At 40.1% G+C, this 20,796-nt stretch overlaps 2 protein-coding genes across 3 annotated transcripts in view; both read right to left on the bottom strand.

Moving 5' to 3' along the window:
- Positions 1-4,091: 4,091 nt before the first annotated feature.
- Positions 4,092-20,796, bottom strand: part of ZC3H12B (zinc finger CCCH-type containing 12B) — a 257,381-nt gene continuing 240,676 nt past the window's right edge. For both annotated transcript variants that reach the window (XM_061410305.1, XM_061410306.1), the window contains exons 4-7: positions 14,163-14,302; positions 12,046-12,280; positions 11,300-11,406; positions 4,092-10,016 (exon numbers count right to left, since the gene is read on the bottom strand). In XM_061410305.1, the coding sequence (XP_061266289.1) occupies positions 8,596-10,016; positions 11,300-11,406; positions 12,046-12,280; positions 14,163-14,302 (1,903 nt within the window). In that variant the 3' untranslated portion in view covers positions 4,092-8,595. The remainder of the gene's footprint in view (positions 10,017-11,299; positions 11,407-12,045; positions 12,281-14,162; positions 14,303-20,796) is intronic.
- LOC133243418 (cytochrome c oxidase subunit 7A2, mitochondrial) lies at positions 20,196-20,692 on the bottom strand. The gene has a single exon (XM_061410303.1). The coding sequence runs from the start codon at positions 20,611-20,613 to the stop codon at positions 20,362-20,364; it is 252 nt and encodes an 83-aa protein (XP_061266287.1). The 5' UTR covers positions 20,614-20,692; the 3' UTR covers positions 20,196-20,361.

Below are 20,796 nucleotides of genomic sequence, written 5' to 3' on the forward strand. Positions count from 1 at the left end.
GTCCATTGGGTTGGTAATGCCATCCAACCATCTCATCCTCTGTTGGCCCCTTCTGCCTTCAATCTTTCCCAATATCTTTTCCAGTGAGTTGGCTCTTTGCATCAGGTGGCCAAAGTATTAGAGCTTCAGCTTCAGCATCAGTCCTTCCAATGAATATTCAGGTTTGATTTCTTTAATGATTGTCTGGTTTGATCTCTTTCCTGTCCAAGGGACTCTCAAGAGTCTTCTCCAATACCACAGTTCAAAATCACCAATTCTTCGGTGCTCAGCCTTCTTTATGGTCCAACTCGTATCCAAATATAATGGCTGGAAAAATCATAGCTTTGACTATATACCTTTATCAGCAGGTTGATGTCTCTGCTTTTTTAAAAGTCTGTTTATGTTTGTCATAGCTTTTCTTCTAAGGAGCAAGTGTCTTTTAACTTATTTGCTGCATTCATTGTCCCCAGTGATTTTGGAGCCCAAGAAAATAAAGTCTGTCACTGTTTCCATAGTTTGCCCATCTATTTACCATGAAGTAATGGGACCAGATGCCATGATCTCCGGTTTTTGAATGTTGAGTTTTAAGCCAGTTTTATCACTCTCCTCTTTCATCAAGAAGCTCTTTACTTCCTCCTCACTTTCTGCCATTAAGGCAGTATCTGCGTATCTGAGGTTGTTGATATTCCTCCTGGCAGTCATGAATCCAGCTTGTGATTGATTCATCCACCCTGGCATTTGGCATGATGTACTCTGCATAGAAGTTAAACAAGCAGGGTGACAATAGATAGTCGTGATGTACTTCTTTCCCAATTTGGAGCAATTTCGTTGTTCCATGTCTAGTTCTAACGGTTGCTTCTTGATCTGCATCAAGGTTTCTCAGGAGACAGGTTAGGTGGTCTGGTATTCCCATCTCTTTAAGAATTGTCCACAGTTTGTTGTCATCCACACAGTCAAAGGCTTTAGTATAGTCAATGAAGCAGATGTTTTTCTAGAATTATCTTGCTTTTTCTATGATCCAACAGATGTTGGCAATTTGATCTCTGGTTGATCTACCTTTTCTAAATGCAGCTTGTATATCTGGAAGTTCTCAGTTCATGTAATGTTGAAGCCTAGCTTGAAGGATTTTGAGCATTACCTTGCTAGATGTGAAATGAGCTCAGTTGTACAGTAGTTTGAACATTCTTTTTCATTGCCCTTCTTTGAAACTGGAATGAAAGCTGACCTTTTACAGTCCTGTGGCCACTGCTGAGTTTTCCACATTTGCTGACATACTGAGTGCAGCACTTTAACAGCATCATCTTTTAGGGTTTGAAATAGCTCATCTGGAATTCCATCACCTCCACTAGCTTTTTTTGTAGTAATGCTTCCTAAGGCCCACTTGACTTCACACTCCAGGATGTCTAGCTCTTAGTGAGTGACCACACCATCAAGGTCATCCAGGTCATTAAGATCTTTTTTTGTACAGTTCTTATGTGTATTCTTGCCACCTCTTCTTAATGTATTCTGCTTCTGTTAGGTCTTTGCCATTTCTGTCCTTTATTGTGCCATCTTTGCATGAAATGTTTCTTTGGTGTCTCCAGTTTTCTTAAAGAAGTCTCTAATCTTTCCCATTTTATTGTTTTCCTCTATTTCTTTGCATTGTTCATTTAAGAAGGCTTTCTTATCTCTCCTTGCTATTCTTTGGAACTCTACATTCAGTTGGATTATCTTTCCCTTTCTCCTTTGCCTTTCGAGTCTCTTCTCAGTTATTTGTAAGGCTTCCTCAGACAACCGTTTTGCCTTCTTGCATTTCTCTTTCTTTGAGATGGTTTTGGTCACTACCTCCTATACAATGTTACAAACCTCTGTCCATAGTTCTTCAAGCACTCTCTAATCCCTTGAATCTATTTGTCACTTCCACTGTATAATCATAAGGGATTTGATTTAGGTCATACCTGAATGGTCTATTGGTTTTCTGTACTTTCTTCAATTTATGTCTGAATTTTGCAATAAGAAGTTCATAATCTGAGCCATAGTTGGCTCCACGTCTCGTTTTTTTTCTGACTGTATAGAGCTTCTTCGTCTTCAGCTGCAAAGAACCAATCTGATTTCAGTATTGACCATCTGGTGATGTCCATGTGTACAGTCATCTCTTGTGTTGTTGGAAGAGGGTGTTTGCTATGACCAGTGTGTTCTTTTGACAAAACTCTGTTAGCCTTTGCCCTGTTTCATTTTGTGCTCCAAGGCCAAACTTGCCTGTTACTCCAGGTATCTCTTGTCTTCCTACTTTGTTTTCAAATCCCCTGTGATGAAAAGCACATCTTTTTTTGGTGTTAGTACTTGTTAGACATACAAATTACTGAACCTCACTCCAGATCTACATCAGAATGGTTGACAGTGGCCAGCAATCTGGTTTAACAAGCCCTTCAGGTAATTCTGAAGCACACTAAAGTCTGAGTTGCTCTGGTGTAGAGGAAGAAGCTACCCAAAAATATAGGTTCCAGGCCTTGGAAGAAAAGAGCTGTGATGAACCTAGACAGCAAATTAAAAAGCAGAGACATCACTTTGCTGACAAAGGTCCATATAGTCGAAGTTATGGTTTTTCAAGTAGTCATGTATGAATGTGAGAGTTGGACCATAAAGAAGGCTGAGCACTGAAGAATTGCTGCCAACCCCAAATATTCTTTGGAAGGACTGATGCTGATGCTCCAATATTTTGGCCATCTGTTGCGAAGAGCCAACTCATTGGAAAAAACCCTGATGCTAGGAATGATTGAGGGCTGGATGAGAAGGTGGTGACAGAGGATGAGATGGTTGGGTGGCATCACCGACTCAATGGACATGAATTTGAGCAAACTCTGGGAGATAGTGAAGTACAGGGAAACCAGGCGTGCTGCAGTCCATGGGGTTGCAGAGTTGGACACGACTGAGCGACTGAACAACACACTCTACCACTTAATGAGAACAGCCTTCAGCAAATCATGCCACAGTTTCTTCATTTGTCAAAGGAGGATATTTGCCTCATGGGCTTGTAAAGATCAAAAAGATCATAGATATGAAGTTTATCTTAAAGCTTAGTATGTGTGATTTCTGTGGATTCATGCCAGGGTTGGTAGCCTTGAACTCAGGACTCAAGTCTTCATATAACCCAGGAAAAAGTGCTCTTCCGTAGCCCTCAAAGACTGACCTAAAGATGAGAAGTAGGCTACTGAAGCCCATTTCTAATTCAGGTCCATGGAGAGTAAGAACCAAGGGTCGTTGTTGGTTGGAGTCCTCCTGAAACCTGAGATTTCTGAAGCCAGGTTCATGGAAGAGCAGATGCCACTGTGATAAAGGGCTCACTGGCTTGAGAGCAATGAGGCCTGGGGTTCTACTCTTGGCCCTGTTCAGCCTCAATCAAATCTCTTCAGTTCTTGGTGCCTCATTTCTCATACCTATACCTTGATGGAGTCCATGCAGCTGAGCACTCCTCACAGTCCCCACGTGACTTCTCTATGAACTATAGGATTCTCTAGGCTGCTTCTAGCTCTGATATTCTGGCTAAGGCTCAGCAGATGATGTCTCTGTGGACCTGAGACTATTCAGCGGGGAAACAGTAGGTCATTTAGAGAAATAAGCCTGACCCCTTATCCCTCCACCAGGTTCTAACCCACCAGTTGGAGGCCTGGACCAGCCCAGCCCTGTTGGAAAAGCCAATTGATTTGCACTTACAGCTGTGTTAGTATAAAAAAATTAGAGGGCATATATTTACTGTGAGGGCTTCCCCAGTGGTTCAGTGGTAAAGAATCTGCTTGCAAATGCAGGAGACGCAGGTTCGCTCCCTGGGTCGGGAAGATCCCCTGGAGAAGGAAATGGCACCGCACTCCAGTATTGTTGCCTGGAGAATCCCATGGACAGAGGAGCGTGGCAGGCTACAGTCCATGGGCTCACAAATGACTTAGCGACTAAACAAAAACAATGTTTACTGTGACAAAATTCAGATGAACTCATTTGGGGAGATCCCTCCTCTTATTGTTTATCTCAAGATGCAAATCCAAGGACAGAAATCTAAATTTTTAGGAGCTGAGTGTGTATTTGTAGATGTGGTATGGCTTTTGTTAGTGATATATGTAAAGAAACAGAGCCATTAGTGGTTAGTAAACAAAAAGTTTATGCAGTAATTAAATGTAGTTACAGTTCATTGTTAAGGATACAGCATTTTCCATCATGATTATAAGTGAAACAAATTAAAACCTCATGAAGTAGTCAGCACATTCATGCTAGTGAGAACATATTGCAAAACATTGCACATGCATTTCAGGTGCAGACAAAACTGGGAACAGGATATATTTTCACTCACCTCTGGTTAGCTTTTGCACTTTGTCATTAAGACTTACATTATGTTTGGGTCAAACAAAGAACCCAAAGATATTTTATAAAAGCTTACAGCCATTATACAGTATCATTTAATCCCACAAATGGATAAAGCAAACTTCTATAGCTCAATGATATGCAAACCAGGACTAAAAGTAGTCAATCTGCCTATGTATATAGCTAGCTACACTATGATAGATATGGAATATGTGAGTCTTTTGGCATCAACTACTTAGACAAGCAAGTTCCCAAAATATACTCATTTGATTTCCAATGAGAAATAAGTGTAGTGCCATTTTAGTTGCAGGTTATGCACACCTCAGTGTTAAGCCTGAGGAGAAACTAGGGGAAGGTAGAGAAGGGTTGGAAGGACACCTGAGCAGGGCTCTTTGGACAACTTGACATTACTTTCCCTGTGCAGTTCCAGACCCGGTTCCCAGAGTTAAATGAAGTGTATTGAAATTGTTGGTGCTCAAAAAGGTTGTTTATACAAAGTCCCATACTTAAAGCATACATAAAACAGTAACTGAGTGCCTCTCAAAATGAGCTCTTCTATATAAGAAGAAAACCCAGTGCCAAGAGTTAATGGATGTGTTTGAATAACTGTATAAAGATAATTTATTCTAAAATAGAAAAAAATGGATTTAGAAGTATTCTCCTGGAAACTAGGAGAGAGTGTTTTTATATATATATATATATATATATCCACATTTCATTACTTAGAAGAAAAGTTTTGTATACCATTTCCATAAGGCATGTGTCATCCCCCCTTCCATTTCTTGCACCTTAAGAGAGCATGCAATGGCTGTATGTTACCTTTGAAAAGGCTCCTTTTCCTTTGAGCCATCTTACAGAAATGGTGCCCTGGATTGACTATACCACTCCAGAGTCACACTTCTTCAGGTTGAAATAAAAATAACAGTAAAACAACAAAATCACAAAAAGAAAAATAAATCACAAAATCTACAAAATCTAAGGCCTGAACAAGCACAGACTTGCTATGAGTTCAGAAACTCAGTGAAAGAATTAAAATTACAAAGCACCTCTTGCAAAATATACTTCTTGAAAACCACACAAAACACTGTGCAGTAACCCCTACTTAGTACGTGGAGGTAAGTATCCTGAAGAACACACACTTAGCCCCAGGATGGAAGCTTGATCTCATTATCAAGGAAGCCAAAGGGGTTTCAATGTTTCTTTGTATTTGCTGTTTTATAATTGCAGACAAAATGGAACAGTCAAGTGTGCAGACCTCAATATAAACAAGCTCAATTTATGCATTCTTAGTTGTACAGCTCCATTTATAGGTTCTTACAGAAGAACAACTAACAATTTTGTACACAAAATCTTTTTCAAGGACATATGAAACTTAATAGGCTAAAGAGAAACTTATGCCATATAGTGCTTGAAACTGCACAATATCTGTTGCACATAGTAATCAAGAGGCCTTGAAAAATTGTCTTTGTCTATAAACTACTGCCCTTTGTAAATAAAAGCTCCCTCATGATCCTGGGCTACTCCCTTGTGACACACAGTGCCACAAACATCATAATGAAAAATCAGTACCAAACCTAGTTTAAGATGAATTTTGTACATTTGTTTCTATACAGTCAGGAGAAAAAGAGATACAATTTGTATCAACAGAAGGTCATTTCTGGTTATTTGAGGCATTGCTCCTAGCTGCTTTGATTCATACACATTTTATGAGAAGAATGACAATTGGTTTTAGGAAATAAATACATATGCTGCCTTAAAAAATATTTCCTGTATTGGGAGGAGCTTACAATTTTTTTTTGAGTGCTGAACATAAACATGTTCCAGATGAACTGTATCTGAGAAGATTAATCTTGTGTTTCTCTGTACAGTGTGCAGCTAGTGGATACTGGGGTACCATTGATGGTTTTTGTAGGAAGGTGAACTAACTGGCACGAAGGCAGTAGAGTCATCTAAGATTGTCACATACCCTGACTTAGACATGGGACACATTTAGAAGGTCCAAGAAGTTGAAGGTATGAAATGGTGTTTGTGTGAAACAGGAAGCACTTCACTCTCCATGGACCTGCTGCTGCTGCTAAGTCGCTTCAGTCGTGTTCAACTCTGTGCAACCCCATAGACAGCAGCCCACCAGGCTCCCCCGTCCCTGGGATTCTCTAGGCAAGAACACTGGAATGGGTTGCCATTTCCTTCTCCAATGCATGAAAGTGAAAAGTGAAACTGAAGTCATTCAGTCGTGTCTGACTCTTAGTGAACCCAAGGACTGCAGCCTTCTAGGCTCCTCCATCCATGGGATTTTCCAGGCAAGAGTACTGGAGTGGGTTGCCATTGCCTTCTCCACTCTATGGACCTACCTGGCAGAAAATACTTTTACTCCTCAGAACGCTGGGAGATAGAAAGATCAAAGGGTAGGAGATGAATGTGAACTGTGGTAAAATGAAGAGAAACACCGAGAGGAAGTTTGATCAACCAGGACAGAGACAGAAAGCCAGAAAGCAGCATGCAAGCCGTTATCAAACCACCAGAAATAACCCTGACTACAGGCTCACATTCGGAGTGTTTCACAGTAAGAAACATTTATAGGCAGTGTCACACCTTCTCATGAAGAAACAAAAGGCCAAGACCAGGCCTTCTCAACTTTCATGAAAAAAACTACCATAGAAATTAGCAAGTTCCAGCTCAAGAAATAGTGAGCTGGTCATGGTTCAAAATGTTGCAATATACAATGGATTTAAAAAGGGGTTTATTTAGTGCAGCTGTTTAAAAAAACAAAAACAATAAACGCCTCTTCTAGAGGCATTTAGCTACAAAGGTTCCCACCCTGAGCAAGATACAAGTTGCCCATATAGTGCTGTCAACCCAAAGTCCTGCCTTCCTTAGTAATCCATTTAAGAATTACCTAAGGTCAAGTGCACCCTCTGCATGCATTTGAAGTATGTAACTGAGCCAGCTATTAGCAAAGATGCAGTATCCCCTTTTGGAAGCTTTTCCACCTAGAAAATCCCCTGATTTTGTTTCCTAAAGAAGTTCTGCTCCACCAATGATCGACCTTATTGCCCAAAGGTTAGATGGCAGGAGAAAGTGGATTACATGATGGTGCACTGACCTTCAATACATTTCATCCTGTGATATTGAATACTGCATAGGTCGGAAGTCCAAAGAGCATCCATTGGACCCCCCTTGAATGCAGCTTGTTGTGTTTGTCATTTAATCTCCTGGGATTAAGGGAAGGAAATTCTGGTAGTAAATCCCTTGGTCCTGGTCCAACTCTTCTGTGCTTGTCTAGCACACGCAACTACTATGCTTGGAACTTGAGAGTATCAACTTGGAACTATCCATCACCTCTTCTGCAGAAGAAGGCTTCAATCTGATCCCTAATTTACTAAGGTGAAGAGACTTAAAAGTGAAGAACTCTCAATATATGTTGACAAGTAAAAAGTGCAAAGGAAATAGAGCCAGTTTGCTCTGGTGCCTAAGAAAGCAATATTCAAATATCGGGATATAGTTTCACTTTCAAAACTAGTTGAAACTATGAAATATGATGTAAAATCATCAAGTCAGACTTGTGATCTATACAGCTGTAGACTAAAGACTGTGCAAAGTCCGTTTTTTTTTTTTTTTTTATCACCACTATACAAAAGGTTATACACACATCTCAAACTAAATACATACAGTCATACATGCAATATAATTGCTAACAATAGGTTTGAAATATAGCTCTAGAAACTTCAATGTGACCCTATATCTCAGTTAATAAAGGTATTGAATGGTCAGATATCCATGCAATAAAGTATGTCTTTACTTTTAAATAGATTTAAATATTCTTATTAAAAATCCTAAATGGATTGATCCTGATACTCTTGCTCTCTAAATTAGATATGTCATTGTTACTTCATAATATAGAATGTGTGACTAAGAAAACAGTTGGTAATGGAGTCCCTTGGGGCCTCTTGCATTTAGGCCTTTCCCCTGGGTTTTGTCCTCCATTACCTGCATGGTGCAATGCAAAAGGGTATAGGACTTGGAGTCAGAGGACTTGGGTGTGAGTCTTGACTTGGTCACTTGCTAGCAGTGTGACTTCAGCAAGTTACTTTTAAACTCACTGAGCTTCAGTTTCCTTGTCTAGAAAACAAGACATTAGTAAGACTTTCCTCACAGGGTTGTTATGCACTTCAATGACAGTCTGTAACTTGTAAAGTGTAACACAAAATTATTAGTTACTATTATCATAGTATTAGTGCATTATTGGTATTCATATTTATATAAAGAAATAAGTCCTATGTCATGTCAATGTGCAGCCCTAAGCTTAGAAACAATCAAGGCTGCTAGTTGCTGGGCATCTGCTGTGTGGGGATTCTTCTCCATCACTGCAAGAACAATGTTTGAAGGGAAAATATTGCAGAGGTTCTTGTAGGTCTGATACTGGTGCTCTGGGATCATTTGCTCCCTGGAATCATTGCACATTCCAACCCAAGGATTCATCCAAAGCTGCTCCATCTTTTCAGGCACACTCCGTACCATGACTGGCTCATAGCATGGTTGCATGAGGCTGTTACTCAAGGGATAGGAGTGGTAGCCATAGGAGTCAGTTGCACAGGGCAGTGGGTCCCAGCTGGCATGCTGTTCCCGACACAGAGGAGGACGTCTTTGCCTCATGGGATTGTTCTCATATAGGCGAGAATCAGAAATGCTGTCCATCCGAGTCATCACCAGGGCACGTCCTGGCTGGGGGGTTGCCCCAGGATGGATATTGGGAGGCATGGGATAGTCTCCAGGACAGCTGGAGCGTGCTCCATTTGTTGGGTGCTGGGCATGCAGAACTAAGTGGGAGACTGATTGCTTGTGGGGGCCTTGCTTAGAGTCTTCTGGGCCATAGCTCTGCACTCGCGTTAAGGCTTCATGGTAACCATGAGGAAAAGGCTGAAGATGGTTCTGAGATGCTGAGCGATGCAGCTTCAGACTGCCTTCAGGATGAGTATCAGCTACAGCCAAGTACAGGTTGTTGTAAGAGGAATAGTTGTCATTCCTGGTATGGCTCATACGATTGTCAGGACAGAGGTTGGGATTCCGGGCATACAACCCCCGGTCTGCTTCAGCCATGTAGTACTCTCGATTATGCATGCTGTTGATGTTCAGTTTGGAGAAGTCGCCTAACACTGAATAGTAGCTGTGGTCCCCTAAGGGCTCAAACTTTGGGTATTGCTCAGCATAGCTAATAGGGGTCCCATGGCTATTGGTAACCAGGATGGGTGGGTACTGCATGCTGGTCATGTGCTCCAATGAGGACTTCTGGTGGGAGAAATGAGAGGATCCTGGCACTGGGCTGCTGGCTGAACGGGTGTTGAGGGCACCCACTGCATGGCTTTTGGGGGGTGGGATTGTGGGGACACTTAAAGCAGTCACAAGTGAGGGGACAGAGCTGGCCTCAGGCTTACGGGCAATGGACAGCCATTCCTCAGGCTCCACAGCCACGGACCGGATGCTGGGATCCGATTGACGCTTGGGGGTCACGCGTTTGACTTCTGAGGTTATGTCACCTTTGGCACTAGACAGCCCTGTGCCACACTTGGCCAGGGTGCCTTCACTCATGGTTTTTACTGTGGACAGTTTGGCACTGATGCGGAGCTCATCAGCCACCGAACGCTGCGGTTGGTTGGCCCGCTCCGGATGGTAGTATTTGCACTTGTGGCCGTAGGTGCATTTTTTGCCTGAAAAATAATGCCCTGGGGTAAGACTCTCTCTCACAGTGGTGCAACTCTCTGTGCCAGAGGCTGTTTTAACAATCTGGTCACTCAGGTTAGAGTTTTACTTTTGGGGTTTAAGATATAAAACTAACTGTTCTTAAAGACGGGAGACAGACAACACCATAGTGGCATCACACACTGTGAGTGGAGAGGAAAGAAGTGGAAACCTAGGGAGGAAACTCCAGTGGGAAAGGTAAGAGTTGTCATTGAACAGTCTTCATTTTCCTGAAATTCACAACTTTGTCTAGGCATAACGTGCATGCTGAGGCAGTGTAGAGCAGTAGCAGGCAGAGTGGTTCAGTGCAAAGAGCATTGGCCTGGAGGCTGGTCAGATCTGAGCTTTAATTCCAGCTATGCCACTTACTAGCCATGTGACCTTGGTAAGTGATTTTTAATTTCTGTGCCTCATTTTCCTATTCTGTAAACAAGGTTCATAATAATGTCTTTATTATAAGGTCATTGTGAGGATTAAATGAAGATAGTAAACATGAAATATTCTATGATATGAATAAATGATAGTTGAGAACAAACACCTAGATATCTTATAAATAAATGATTATTCAAAAACAGTGAACATTCAAATTTGCCTCAGACCAGGCAGCATATGTCTTACTGTTAGGCTCATAAACTTTGTGTCACAGGGACTTGCATAAGATCATGAAAGCACTCTAGAAAACTATATATATTTATTTATTTTATTTTAAATTAATTTATTTATTTTAATTGCAGGCTAATTACTTCACAATATTGTAGTGGTTTTTGCCATACATTGACATGAATCAGCCATGGGTGTAGAAAACTATATTTAAAATAGGAAATGAAGATAAAGTTTGGAAGCAAACTGGAAAGTGCAGATTGGAAGAAAAGGGTAATATTGACAGAGGGTGCAGTCACCTGCCTGAAAGACACATCCTTCTTGGGGCCAAATGCAGTTTGTCATTGGCCTTTCTTCTTCCACAGATCAAGTAAGTTTCTGCACTTCCCTGCCCCCAACAACACTACTCAGGACAGAGACAGTTAGAACACATGAATCATTTTAACTAGTGACAATTATTCTTTCCTTCAATTCTAGTTACCTGTTTCTCAGGAAATTTCTAGGATGGTTCTTTAAATGTCTAATTGAAAATATATGAAGACACAGACTTTAACTCACAGAGAGTGGACAAGCCAGGATTTTCCCTTTGAAAGGGAAAGCTTGAAGAGAAAAGTATTCACAGACTTCTTCAGTTTTGCATATAGGTACTCACCATAAGGACATGGTTGCTTCTTGTGTTCAGGAACAACGGGTCTCTTTCTTAAGAAGTTTTCAAGGCTTGGCCCATGACGTCCTAAAGGATCATCTGGAGGCATAAATCTGAAAGCAAGCAAGCAAGAGGTAAACTATCCCTTCTAAGGAGTTCAGGCCTTCATTACATGTTGCTTATACTATTGTTATAGCCTTCTAATAGCCCTTTCTGCCTCAAATTTATCTTTTGCTAAGTCTGCAGTTCTTCCCTCTCTTTCCACTTGAACACAAGAAAGGAATGATTTTTCCCATACATCATTCTTCTGTGGATTATAAGTTCCAACCACACTGACATGTCTGCCGGTTCCCCCAATGTGCAACCCATTTTCACATCTTTATAGCTTTATTCATGATGTTCTCTTTACCTATAAAGCCCAGAAGCCCTCTTTCCTCGGTCTGTAAACTTCATCTCAAATGTTATTTCCTCTGTGAGACTTTTTCATATCATTTCACATAGACAAAGCAATTTAAAAAAAGTTCTAACCATAGAGTTTATCCCAACAAATTGTGGGAATCTCTTCTCTAAGTACACTTTGAGCTTCTTAAGGGTGAGTTTTGTTATTTATTCAGCCTTTTATTCCCATGGTGACCAGCATAATGCACAATATACAGTAAGTGTTCAGTAAATGTTTATTGAAATGAAATTAAATCTGTCCTTAGTGGTAATTTGGATTTAGGCTATTCAGAACCTATAGGAAAGAAACGTACTTGTCATTCACAAAAGAATACATCAGCAAGCGCTCCTCTATAAACTTCTTCCATTCTGGCTTTTCGACTTGAAGGTCTCGGTAGTTATCATTGGATACAATGATGCCATCAGAATCAAAAGCCAGTTTGACTATGAACCGGTCATCATAGCAAACAACTCTCCTGCCCTGGACCCTTCGGGATGGTGTAAAGACAAGAATCTTTTCCTTCTCCAGTTTACGTAGGATATCTTGATCTGTTGAAATATGGATTATATGTCACAGAATAGAAATCATCTTTGGAAATTAAAAGCATTATTCCCATATTAAAACATATAAAAGTTGATACTAGCTTAATATATTATTTGCTCTTAGAGAGAATGCGGCTACTATTCCTGGCTATGGCACCATTTTGGACTGTGATTTTAGCCAAGTTGCTTTCCCCTTTCCACTCCAGTTTTCTTTCTGATAAAACAAAGGAGATAGATTAAATGACATCTAAATTTTTTAAAACTAGCATGAACAGTAAGAAATAATAGTGATATCCTAACATTTTTGAGGCTTATTTTGCCCTTTGGCTGCAGCGCCAGGTTTTGGTTGATGAAGAAACCAGGGAAGTATGATGAGGATGTGTCTGCCAGGAGGAGAATAATATATCTTTCTTAGGGACTAACATTTTTGCCTTCTGCCTGAAGGAAAGCCACGACTAAGGAAAAATATAAAGTGGTAGCATATGAGTACTGACCCCCTTTCCTTTTAGCCTCTTTATTAATGAAGAAAGAAGTTTGAGTAGGGCCAGGATCCACTCTCAGAGAAGGCAATGGCAACCCACTCCAGTACTCTTGCCTGGAAAGTCCCATGGACGGAGGAGCCTGGTGGGCGGCAGCCCATGGGGTCGTTGAGAGTGGGACACGACTGAGCGACTTCAGTTTCACTTTTCACTTTCATGCATTGGAGAAGGAAATGGCAACCCACTCCAGTGTTCTTGCCTGGAGAATCCCAGGGACGGCGGAGCCTGGTGGGCTGCCGTCTATGGGGTCGCACAGAGTCGGACACGACTGAAGTGACTTAGCAGCAGCTTAGCAGCAGGATCCACTGTCAGACTGAGGCTGGAAGCCTGTTCAGCAGTTGGCAGACAACCCCATGACACTGAACCTTCTCATTTTGTATATAAGGCAAGACGTGATACTCAGAGAATTGGGGTATTGATGTTCTCAAATGCTGTTAAGAGCTAGCTTTGGTGGCTCAGAGGTTAAAGCATCTGCCTGGAATGCGGGAGGCCCGGGGTTCGATCCCTGGGTCAGGAAGATCCACTGGAGAAGGAAATGGCAACCCACTCCAGTACTCTTGCCTGGAGAATCCCGTGGAGGGAGGAGCCTGGTAGGCTACAGTCCATGGGGTCACGAAGAGTCAGACACAACTGAACGAAATCGCGTTCACTTTCACTTTCATAAATGAATGTAGTGATCCTCCTGCCAATAGGGCCACATCATAACTTTTGTGAACTTTAGGCACTTTTGCCTTCATGGGTCTTTTCTTCCACAAAGAAATGTTAGGTTTATACTTTACAACTATGTTGGTATTCCCCTCTGATGTTAAAAAGCTAACAAAATTAAACCACTTACATGGGATCCTAAAAGTATATATTATGAACCCTAGGCACTCGGTCTATTGTGCTTCATGGATAAATTAGCTTTGAATGCCGTGGTACTTTTCTCTTTTTCTATTCTAACCCCTAATTTGCAAATCCCACAGAAACTTATCTGCTACAGGATGAGATCCATTGTCTATGGTGGTTTCTTTAGTATTTTGGAAAACTCAGTCATATTCGTAACCAAATTCGTCCCCCTTTTTGTCTGAAGCTTATGGTCAAATAGAAACAAACACTCTTTTTTTCAACTGTGTGCTTTATTTTTTGCTTGAAATTGAAGTCTCTATTTAACTGCTCTGTGCCACAGCACAACAGATTATTTGGATCAGGAAAAATCTGCTTTAAAATACACTTAATAAAAAAACATTTTAAGTGTACTTAATAGATTTAGAAAAGTACTTATCTAATTTAGGAGCATTGGGCTCTCCCCAAACTATCTTGCCAGCTTTGCTTCTGGATGAGAAGAAATGTCTTAATTGAATTAGTACCTGTAATTGGTGCATCAGGGCGGGATTGCTCCTTTCTCCATGCAGGCACAAATACAGTAATATCTTTATGGCCTTTATCTAGGAACCAATCCACAGCAAGTTGTATTCCTCTGCAGGAAAACTCTTCTTTATTCCCATGGCTTCAGGAAGATAGGGAATGAGAGTAGAGAGGATTGATAACAAGTAACAAAGAAATACTACAAATAGGCTTTTTCTTAGTGTTAAGACATTGACAACAGATATATTACTTTTTGAGGATGCCAAAAATGTATTTTTTAAGAGAACAAATAAAGTTATTTTAAAAATTCCATTATTACAAATATTGCCATTATCATTACACATTCATTCAAGGCCACAAATAGTTAATAACAACTCTCAAAGCAGCCCTAGTGGTTATTTCCTATCATTATTTCCCTTTTCTCTCAACTCTTTCTGTTTCTATTACCATCTCCTTTTTCTAAGATTCTGATATTTATCATCTGAAAAAAGAAGTGTCACCAGAGGTTTGGATAAAGTTTATAGAGAATTAGTTGGAAATGAATTTTAAGTACATCTAGTAAGCTTAAAAAATAACACTGATAGCAAAAAAGATACACTGAAATGCTGACTGAAAATAGTTATCACAATTAATTAAATACGATTTGCCAATAAAAATTACAGTCTTGAAAATTTTAAGATGTGGAAAATGCTCACAATATAATGCTAAAAGAGAAAAGAAAGGATTTGGACTACATATAATGTAATCCAAATTTTATAGAAGAAAGCCTATGTACAGTATCTTTTTTTTGGCAAAGTAATGTCTCTGCTTTTTATTTTTTTAATATAAATTTATTTATTTTAATTGGAGGTTACTTTACAATATTGTATTGACCCAGTATCTTCTTCATTTGGGTTCATGATGCACATTTTCATTTAATGATTGTTCAAAGACATTAAATGGAAAACTCCAGACATAAGCAATTCATAAGTTTTAAATTATGCACCATTCTGAGTAGAGTTATGAAATCTGGTGCCATCCCATTCCATCCTGCCTGAGGTGAATCATCTCTTTGTCCAGCATACCCCACCCATAAATCACTTAGTAGTCTATCTTGTTATCAGGTTGACTGTTTCAGTATCACAGGGCTTGAGTTCAAGTAACTCATTTTATTTAATAATGGTTCTAAAGCACAAAAATAGTGGTGCTGGCAATTTGGATATGCTGAAAAGACAGTAAAGTGAAAAGGTGAAAGTTCTTAATTAAAGAAAGAAAAAAAGCTCATATGCTGAGGTTGCTAAGATCTACTGTAAGAATGAATCTTCTCTTCACGAAATTGTGAAGAAAGAAAAAGATGCTGTAAAGAACAATATTGCATAGGAACCTGGAATGTTAGGTCCATGAATCAAGGTAAACTGGAAGTAGTCAAACAGGAGAAGGCAAGAGTGAACATTTTAGGAATCAATGAACTAAAATAGATTGGAATTGGTGAATTTAATTCAGATGGCCACTATATCTACTACTGTGGGCAAGAATCCTTTAGTAGGAATGGAGTAACCCTCATACACAACAAGAGTCCAAAATACAGTACTTGGATACAATCTCAAAAATGACAGAATGATCTTGGTTCATTTTGAAGGCAAGCCATTCAACATCACAGAAATCCAAGTCTATGTCCCAATCACTAATGCCAAGAAAAATGAAGTTGAAAGGTTATATGAAGACCTACAAAATCTTCTAGAACTAACACCAAAAAAGATGTCCGTTTCATCATAGGGGACTTGAATGCAAAAGTAGGAAGTCAAGAGATACCTGAGTAACAGGCAAGTTTGGCCTTGGAGTACAAAATGAAGCAGGGCAAAGGTGAACAGAATTTTGCCAAGAGATCACACTGGTTATAGCAAACAGCCTCTTCCAACAACACAAGAGATAACTCTACACGTGGACACCAAATGGTCAATGCTGAAATCAGATTGATTATATTATTTGAAGCCAGAGATGGAGAAGCTCTATACAGTCATCAAAACCAGGAGCTGATAGTGGCTCAGATCATGAATTCTTTATTATAAAATTCAGACTTAAATTGAAGAAAAGAGAGAAAACTAGTAGGCCATTCAGGTATGACCTAAATCAAATCCCTTACAATTATACAGTGAAAGTGACAAATAGGTTTAAGGGATTAGATCTGATAGAATGCCAGAAGAACTATGGACAGAGTTGTACAACATTGTACAGGAGGCAGTGACCAAAACCATCCCCAAGAAAAAGAAATGTGGAAAGGCAAAATGGTTGTCTGAGGAGGCCTTACAAATAACTGAGAAAAGACAAGAAACGAAAGGCAAAGGAGAAAAGGAAAGATATATCCATCTGAATGCAGAGTTACAAAGAATAGAAAGAAGAGATAAGAAAGTCTTCCTAAGTGGTCAATGCAAATAAATAGAGGAAAACAACAAGATGGAAAAGACTGGAGATCTCCTCAAGAAAATTAGAAATACCAAGGGAACATTTCTTGAGAAAATGGGCACAATAAAACACAGCAACAGTATGTACCTAACAGAAGCAGAAGATATTAAGAAAAAGTGGCAAGAATACACACAAGAACTATATAAAAAAGGTCTTAATGACCTGGATGACCATGATGGAATGGTCAGTCACCTACAGCCATACATCCTGGAGTGTGAAGTCAAGTAGGCCTTAGGAAGCATTACTATGAACAAATTAGTGGAAGTGATGGAATTCCAACTGAGTTATTTCAAATCCTAAAAGATGATGCTATTAAAGTGCTGCACTCAGTATGTCAGCAAATGTGGAAAACTCAGCAGTGGCCACAGGACTGTAAAAGGTCAGCTTTCATTCCAGTCTCAAAGAAGGGCAATGCCTAAGAATGTTCAAACTATTATGCAATTGCACTCATTTCACATGCTAGCAAGATAATGCTCAAAACACTTCAAGCTAGGCTTCAATAGTACATGTACTGAGAACTTCCAGATAAGCAAGCTGCAATTAGAAAAGGCAGAGGAACCAGAGATCAAATTGCAAATATCTGTTGGATCATTGAAAAAGCATGAGAATTGGACTGGTTCAAAATTGGGAAAGGAGTACATCAAGGCTGTATATTTTCACACTCCTTATTTAACTTACATGCAGAGTACATCATGAAAATTTCCTGGCTTGATAAAGTTCAAGCTGGAATCAAGATTTCTAGGAGAAATATCAGTAACCTCAGATATGCAGATGATACCACCCTAATGGCAGAAAGTGCAGAGGAACTAAAAAGCCTATTGATGAAGGTGAAAGAAGAGAGTGAAAAAGCTAGCTTAAAACTCAACATTCAAGAAACTAAGATCATGGTATCCAGTCCCATCACTAGCATGGCAAATTGATGGGGGAAAATGGCAACAGTGACAAACGATTTTCTTGGTCTCCAAAATTACTGTGGGTAAGGACTGCAGCCATAAAATTAAAAGATGCTTGCTCCTTGGAAGAAAAGCAATGACAAATCTAGACAGTGTATTGAAAAGCAGAGACATCTCTTTGCCAAAAAAGCTCCTATGGTGAAAGCTATGGTTTTTCCATTGATCATGTATGAGATAGAGAGGTGGACCATAAAGAAGCTTGAGCACCAAAGAATTGATGCTTTCAAACGGTGGTGCTGGAGAAGACTCTTGAGAGTCCCTTGGGCAGCATTGAGATTAAACCAGTCAATTCTAAAGGAAATTAACCTTGAATATTCACTGGAAGGACTGATGCTGAAGCTGAAGCTCGAATACTTTGACCACCTGATGCTAAGAGTTGACTCATTGGACAAAACTCTGATGCTGGGAAAGATTCAAGGCAGGAGGAGGAGGAGACAACAGAAGATTAGATAGTTAGATGGCATCATCAATTCGATGAATATGAGTTTGATCAAACTCTAGGAGATAGTGAAGGGTAGGGAAGTCTGAAGTGCTGCAGTCCATTAGGTCGTAAAGAGTTGCACACGACTGAGGGACTGAGCAACAAAAATGACAACAACAAAAACAAGAAATTGCTTGAAGCTATAATCAGAACTAAAAAAGGCTGCTAGCACTGACTCTGCCTCTCCCTCTGCTCTTCCCATATATCCTCTTCTGTTTGAACTGCCTGGATCAGACAGTTTTTCTCTTCCAACTCTTCTCCCTCCTGCTGCTTTCCTTTTCCCAGAAAAGGAAGATCAAAAAATCAGAAATGATTATGGCTCCCTTAAGGAGAAATCTATTACAGGGAGAAACGAATTGTTCTTGTTGCTTTCCTATACATCCAGGATGCAGACAGAACTTACAGCCTTGGCTAAGAAATTTCCCAGTCCAACTCAGAATGCATTGGGATTTGCTGAAAATTTTGAATTAACCATCTGAACTTACGATCCCAGGTTTTCAGATCCATATCAACTAATACAGCTGTTAGTTTCTGAAAGCAAAGCAAGGGAATGTATAGAGAAAGCAGGATGGAAATTACCCTCAATGGAATTTTGGTTACATAGTCCAGAGGCTTGTACTGAACGAATTAACTTAGAAATTGCTTAAACCTATCCCAGAGCTTTCTCCAAAAATCATAAAGTGGACAAAGGTTCAACAATGCTAGTGAAGACTGAATGAATCAATCCAGACTATTATGGGAGATTGGGAAAGAAACTTTTAAGCAATATTTGGACTTGACACCTGAATCATTCTCTAACTACCAAAATGATCCTTTGCTTAACTCTGCCTTTCAAGAGGAGAAGGCAATGGCACCCCACTCCAGTACTCTTGCCTGGAAAATCCCATGGCGGAGGAGCCTGGTAGGCTGCAGTCCATGGGGTCGCTAAGAGTCAGACACGACTGAGCGACTTCACTTCACTTTTCACTTTCATCCGTTGGAGAAGGAAATGGCAACCCACTCCAGTGTTCTTGCCTAGAGAATCCCAGGGACGAGGGAGCCTGGTGGGCTGCTGTCTATGGGGTCGCACAGAGTCGGACACGACTGAAGTGACTTAGCAGCAGCAGCCTTTCAAGAAGGCTTAAGTGAGAATTTGTCTACTCTAGTCAAAAAGACAGTCCAGGTTGGTCTGAGTTACACACAAAACACCCTTGTTACATTGGCTAACCAACTTTTCAAAACCATTAAAAGGAAAGAAAAGGAGATATCTATGAAAATTATGAATCTTCATTTGCACCAAGTTAAGTGCATAATGCCAGTTTAAGGTTAACCAGCCCCCAACCAGTTTAATTCCCAAACAGTACAGAAAGTTTCAAGAAAAAGAAATCTCTTTAGAATTCTTGCCCAAAGGGAATAACTCCTACTAAGATAAATTGATTTCCCCTCCCTATGCCTCTAGACCAGAGCTCTCTGGACAAGTTATCTAGACCATCTCTACTTCCTAAAATTGAGTGGGGGAAAAGAGAATGAAACCTTTTAAAATTTTTTTATTCCAATTTGTATTTACAATTAGTGAGTTTTATGTTATGATATCTGATTCATGACTACGTTTAAAAAATGAAGCTAGATCTCACATTGTGTCTGTCTGGATATGTGTATGTCTCAGCATGTGTCTTTGTCTTTGGCTAATATTGCTGAGGTTAATTTGTGAATGAGCTCTAATCTAATTGGCCTAAAGAAAAGTGAAGTGAAGTCGCTCAGTTGTGTCCAACTCTTTGCGACCCCATGGACTGTAGCCTATCAGGCTCCTCCATCCATGGGATTTTCCAGGCAAGAGTGCTAGAGTGGATTGTCATTTCCTTCTCCAGGGGATCTTCCCGACCCAGGGATTGAACCCAGGTCTCCCGCATTGCAGGCAGACACTTTACCGTCTGAGCCACGAGGGAAGCCCTTACCTCCAGTGAATTTTCTTTTTTAAAGAAAAGTAAGTGCTTACAAATCAAACAGTTCTAAATACAAGAGAAATTAACCTAAATGTATCTCAGGTTCACATGAACTGGGACATATTCAGTATTAAATACTTGGTATTAATATTTGTTTGTTCATCTAATTAATGTAGACATGTCTGAGTCATTAATATTAAACATAGCATTTTCATTGTGTCTAGGTTTAATATAAGTTATATCTCTTTTTTTTTTTTTTCGTGGTAAAGACTGCTTTATTGGTGGCAGCTAATACAAGTCAATAAATATTGATCCCCAAAGAACTCAGTTACGTATCAGATTACTGGTCCACAGAGAGCTGAATGGAATTGACCCAACTGATTGCTGGGAGGATAAACTCAAGTCAATCCTGCTTCTTGGGAAATGAAGCCACAGCCAGTTCATACATGGCATATGCCGTTCCACCAACTGTAAGAATCATGGTGGCTCTATACAGGAGGGCATCAGCTATCCCACCCTTCAGATGCACTGGAATTCCATTATCCTCCTGAAACAGCTTTTGTTTCTCTGGAACCTTATTTTCAAACTGCCTGCGTGAAGAAGTACTTATGGTCCTCTTAGCAATCTGACGGAGAGCCAGAAGATTCCGTAGCATCTTGGCTCAGTTACTACCCACCAACCGCGACAACTGACCACCAGCAACGAGAACGCCCCACGCTGGAACCGGAACCACCCTCTAATATAAGTTATATCTCTTACAAGTTTGTCAGCAAGGAAATAAACTTGAGTGAGGAAACTTTTAAGGAAAGAAAATGTACATGAGATAGGAGCTTTTAGA

This window comes from Bos javanicus, chromosome X, assembly GCF_032452875.1.
Source record: "Bos javanicus breed banteng chromosome X, ARS-OSU_banteng_1.0, whole genome shotgun sequence".
NCBI classification, from domain to species: domain Eukaryota; kingdom Metazoa; phylum Chordata; class Mammalia; order Artiodactyla; family Bovidae; genus Bos; species Bos javanicus.

Bases quoted from the DNA above. Each gene is read 5' to 3' on its own strand.
- LOC133243418 (XM_061410303.1), bottom strand. From the start codon at position 20,613: ATGCTACGGAATCTTCTGGCTCTCCGTCAGATTGCTAAGAGGACCATA.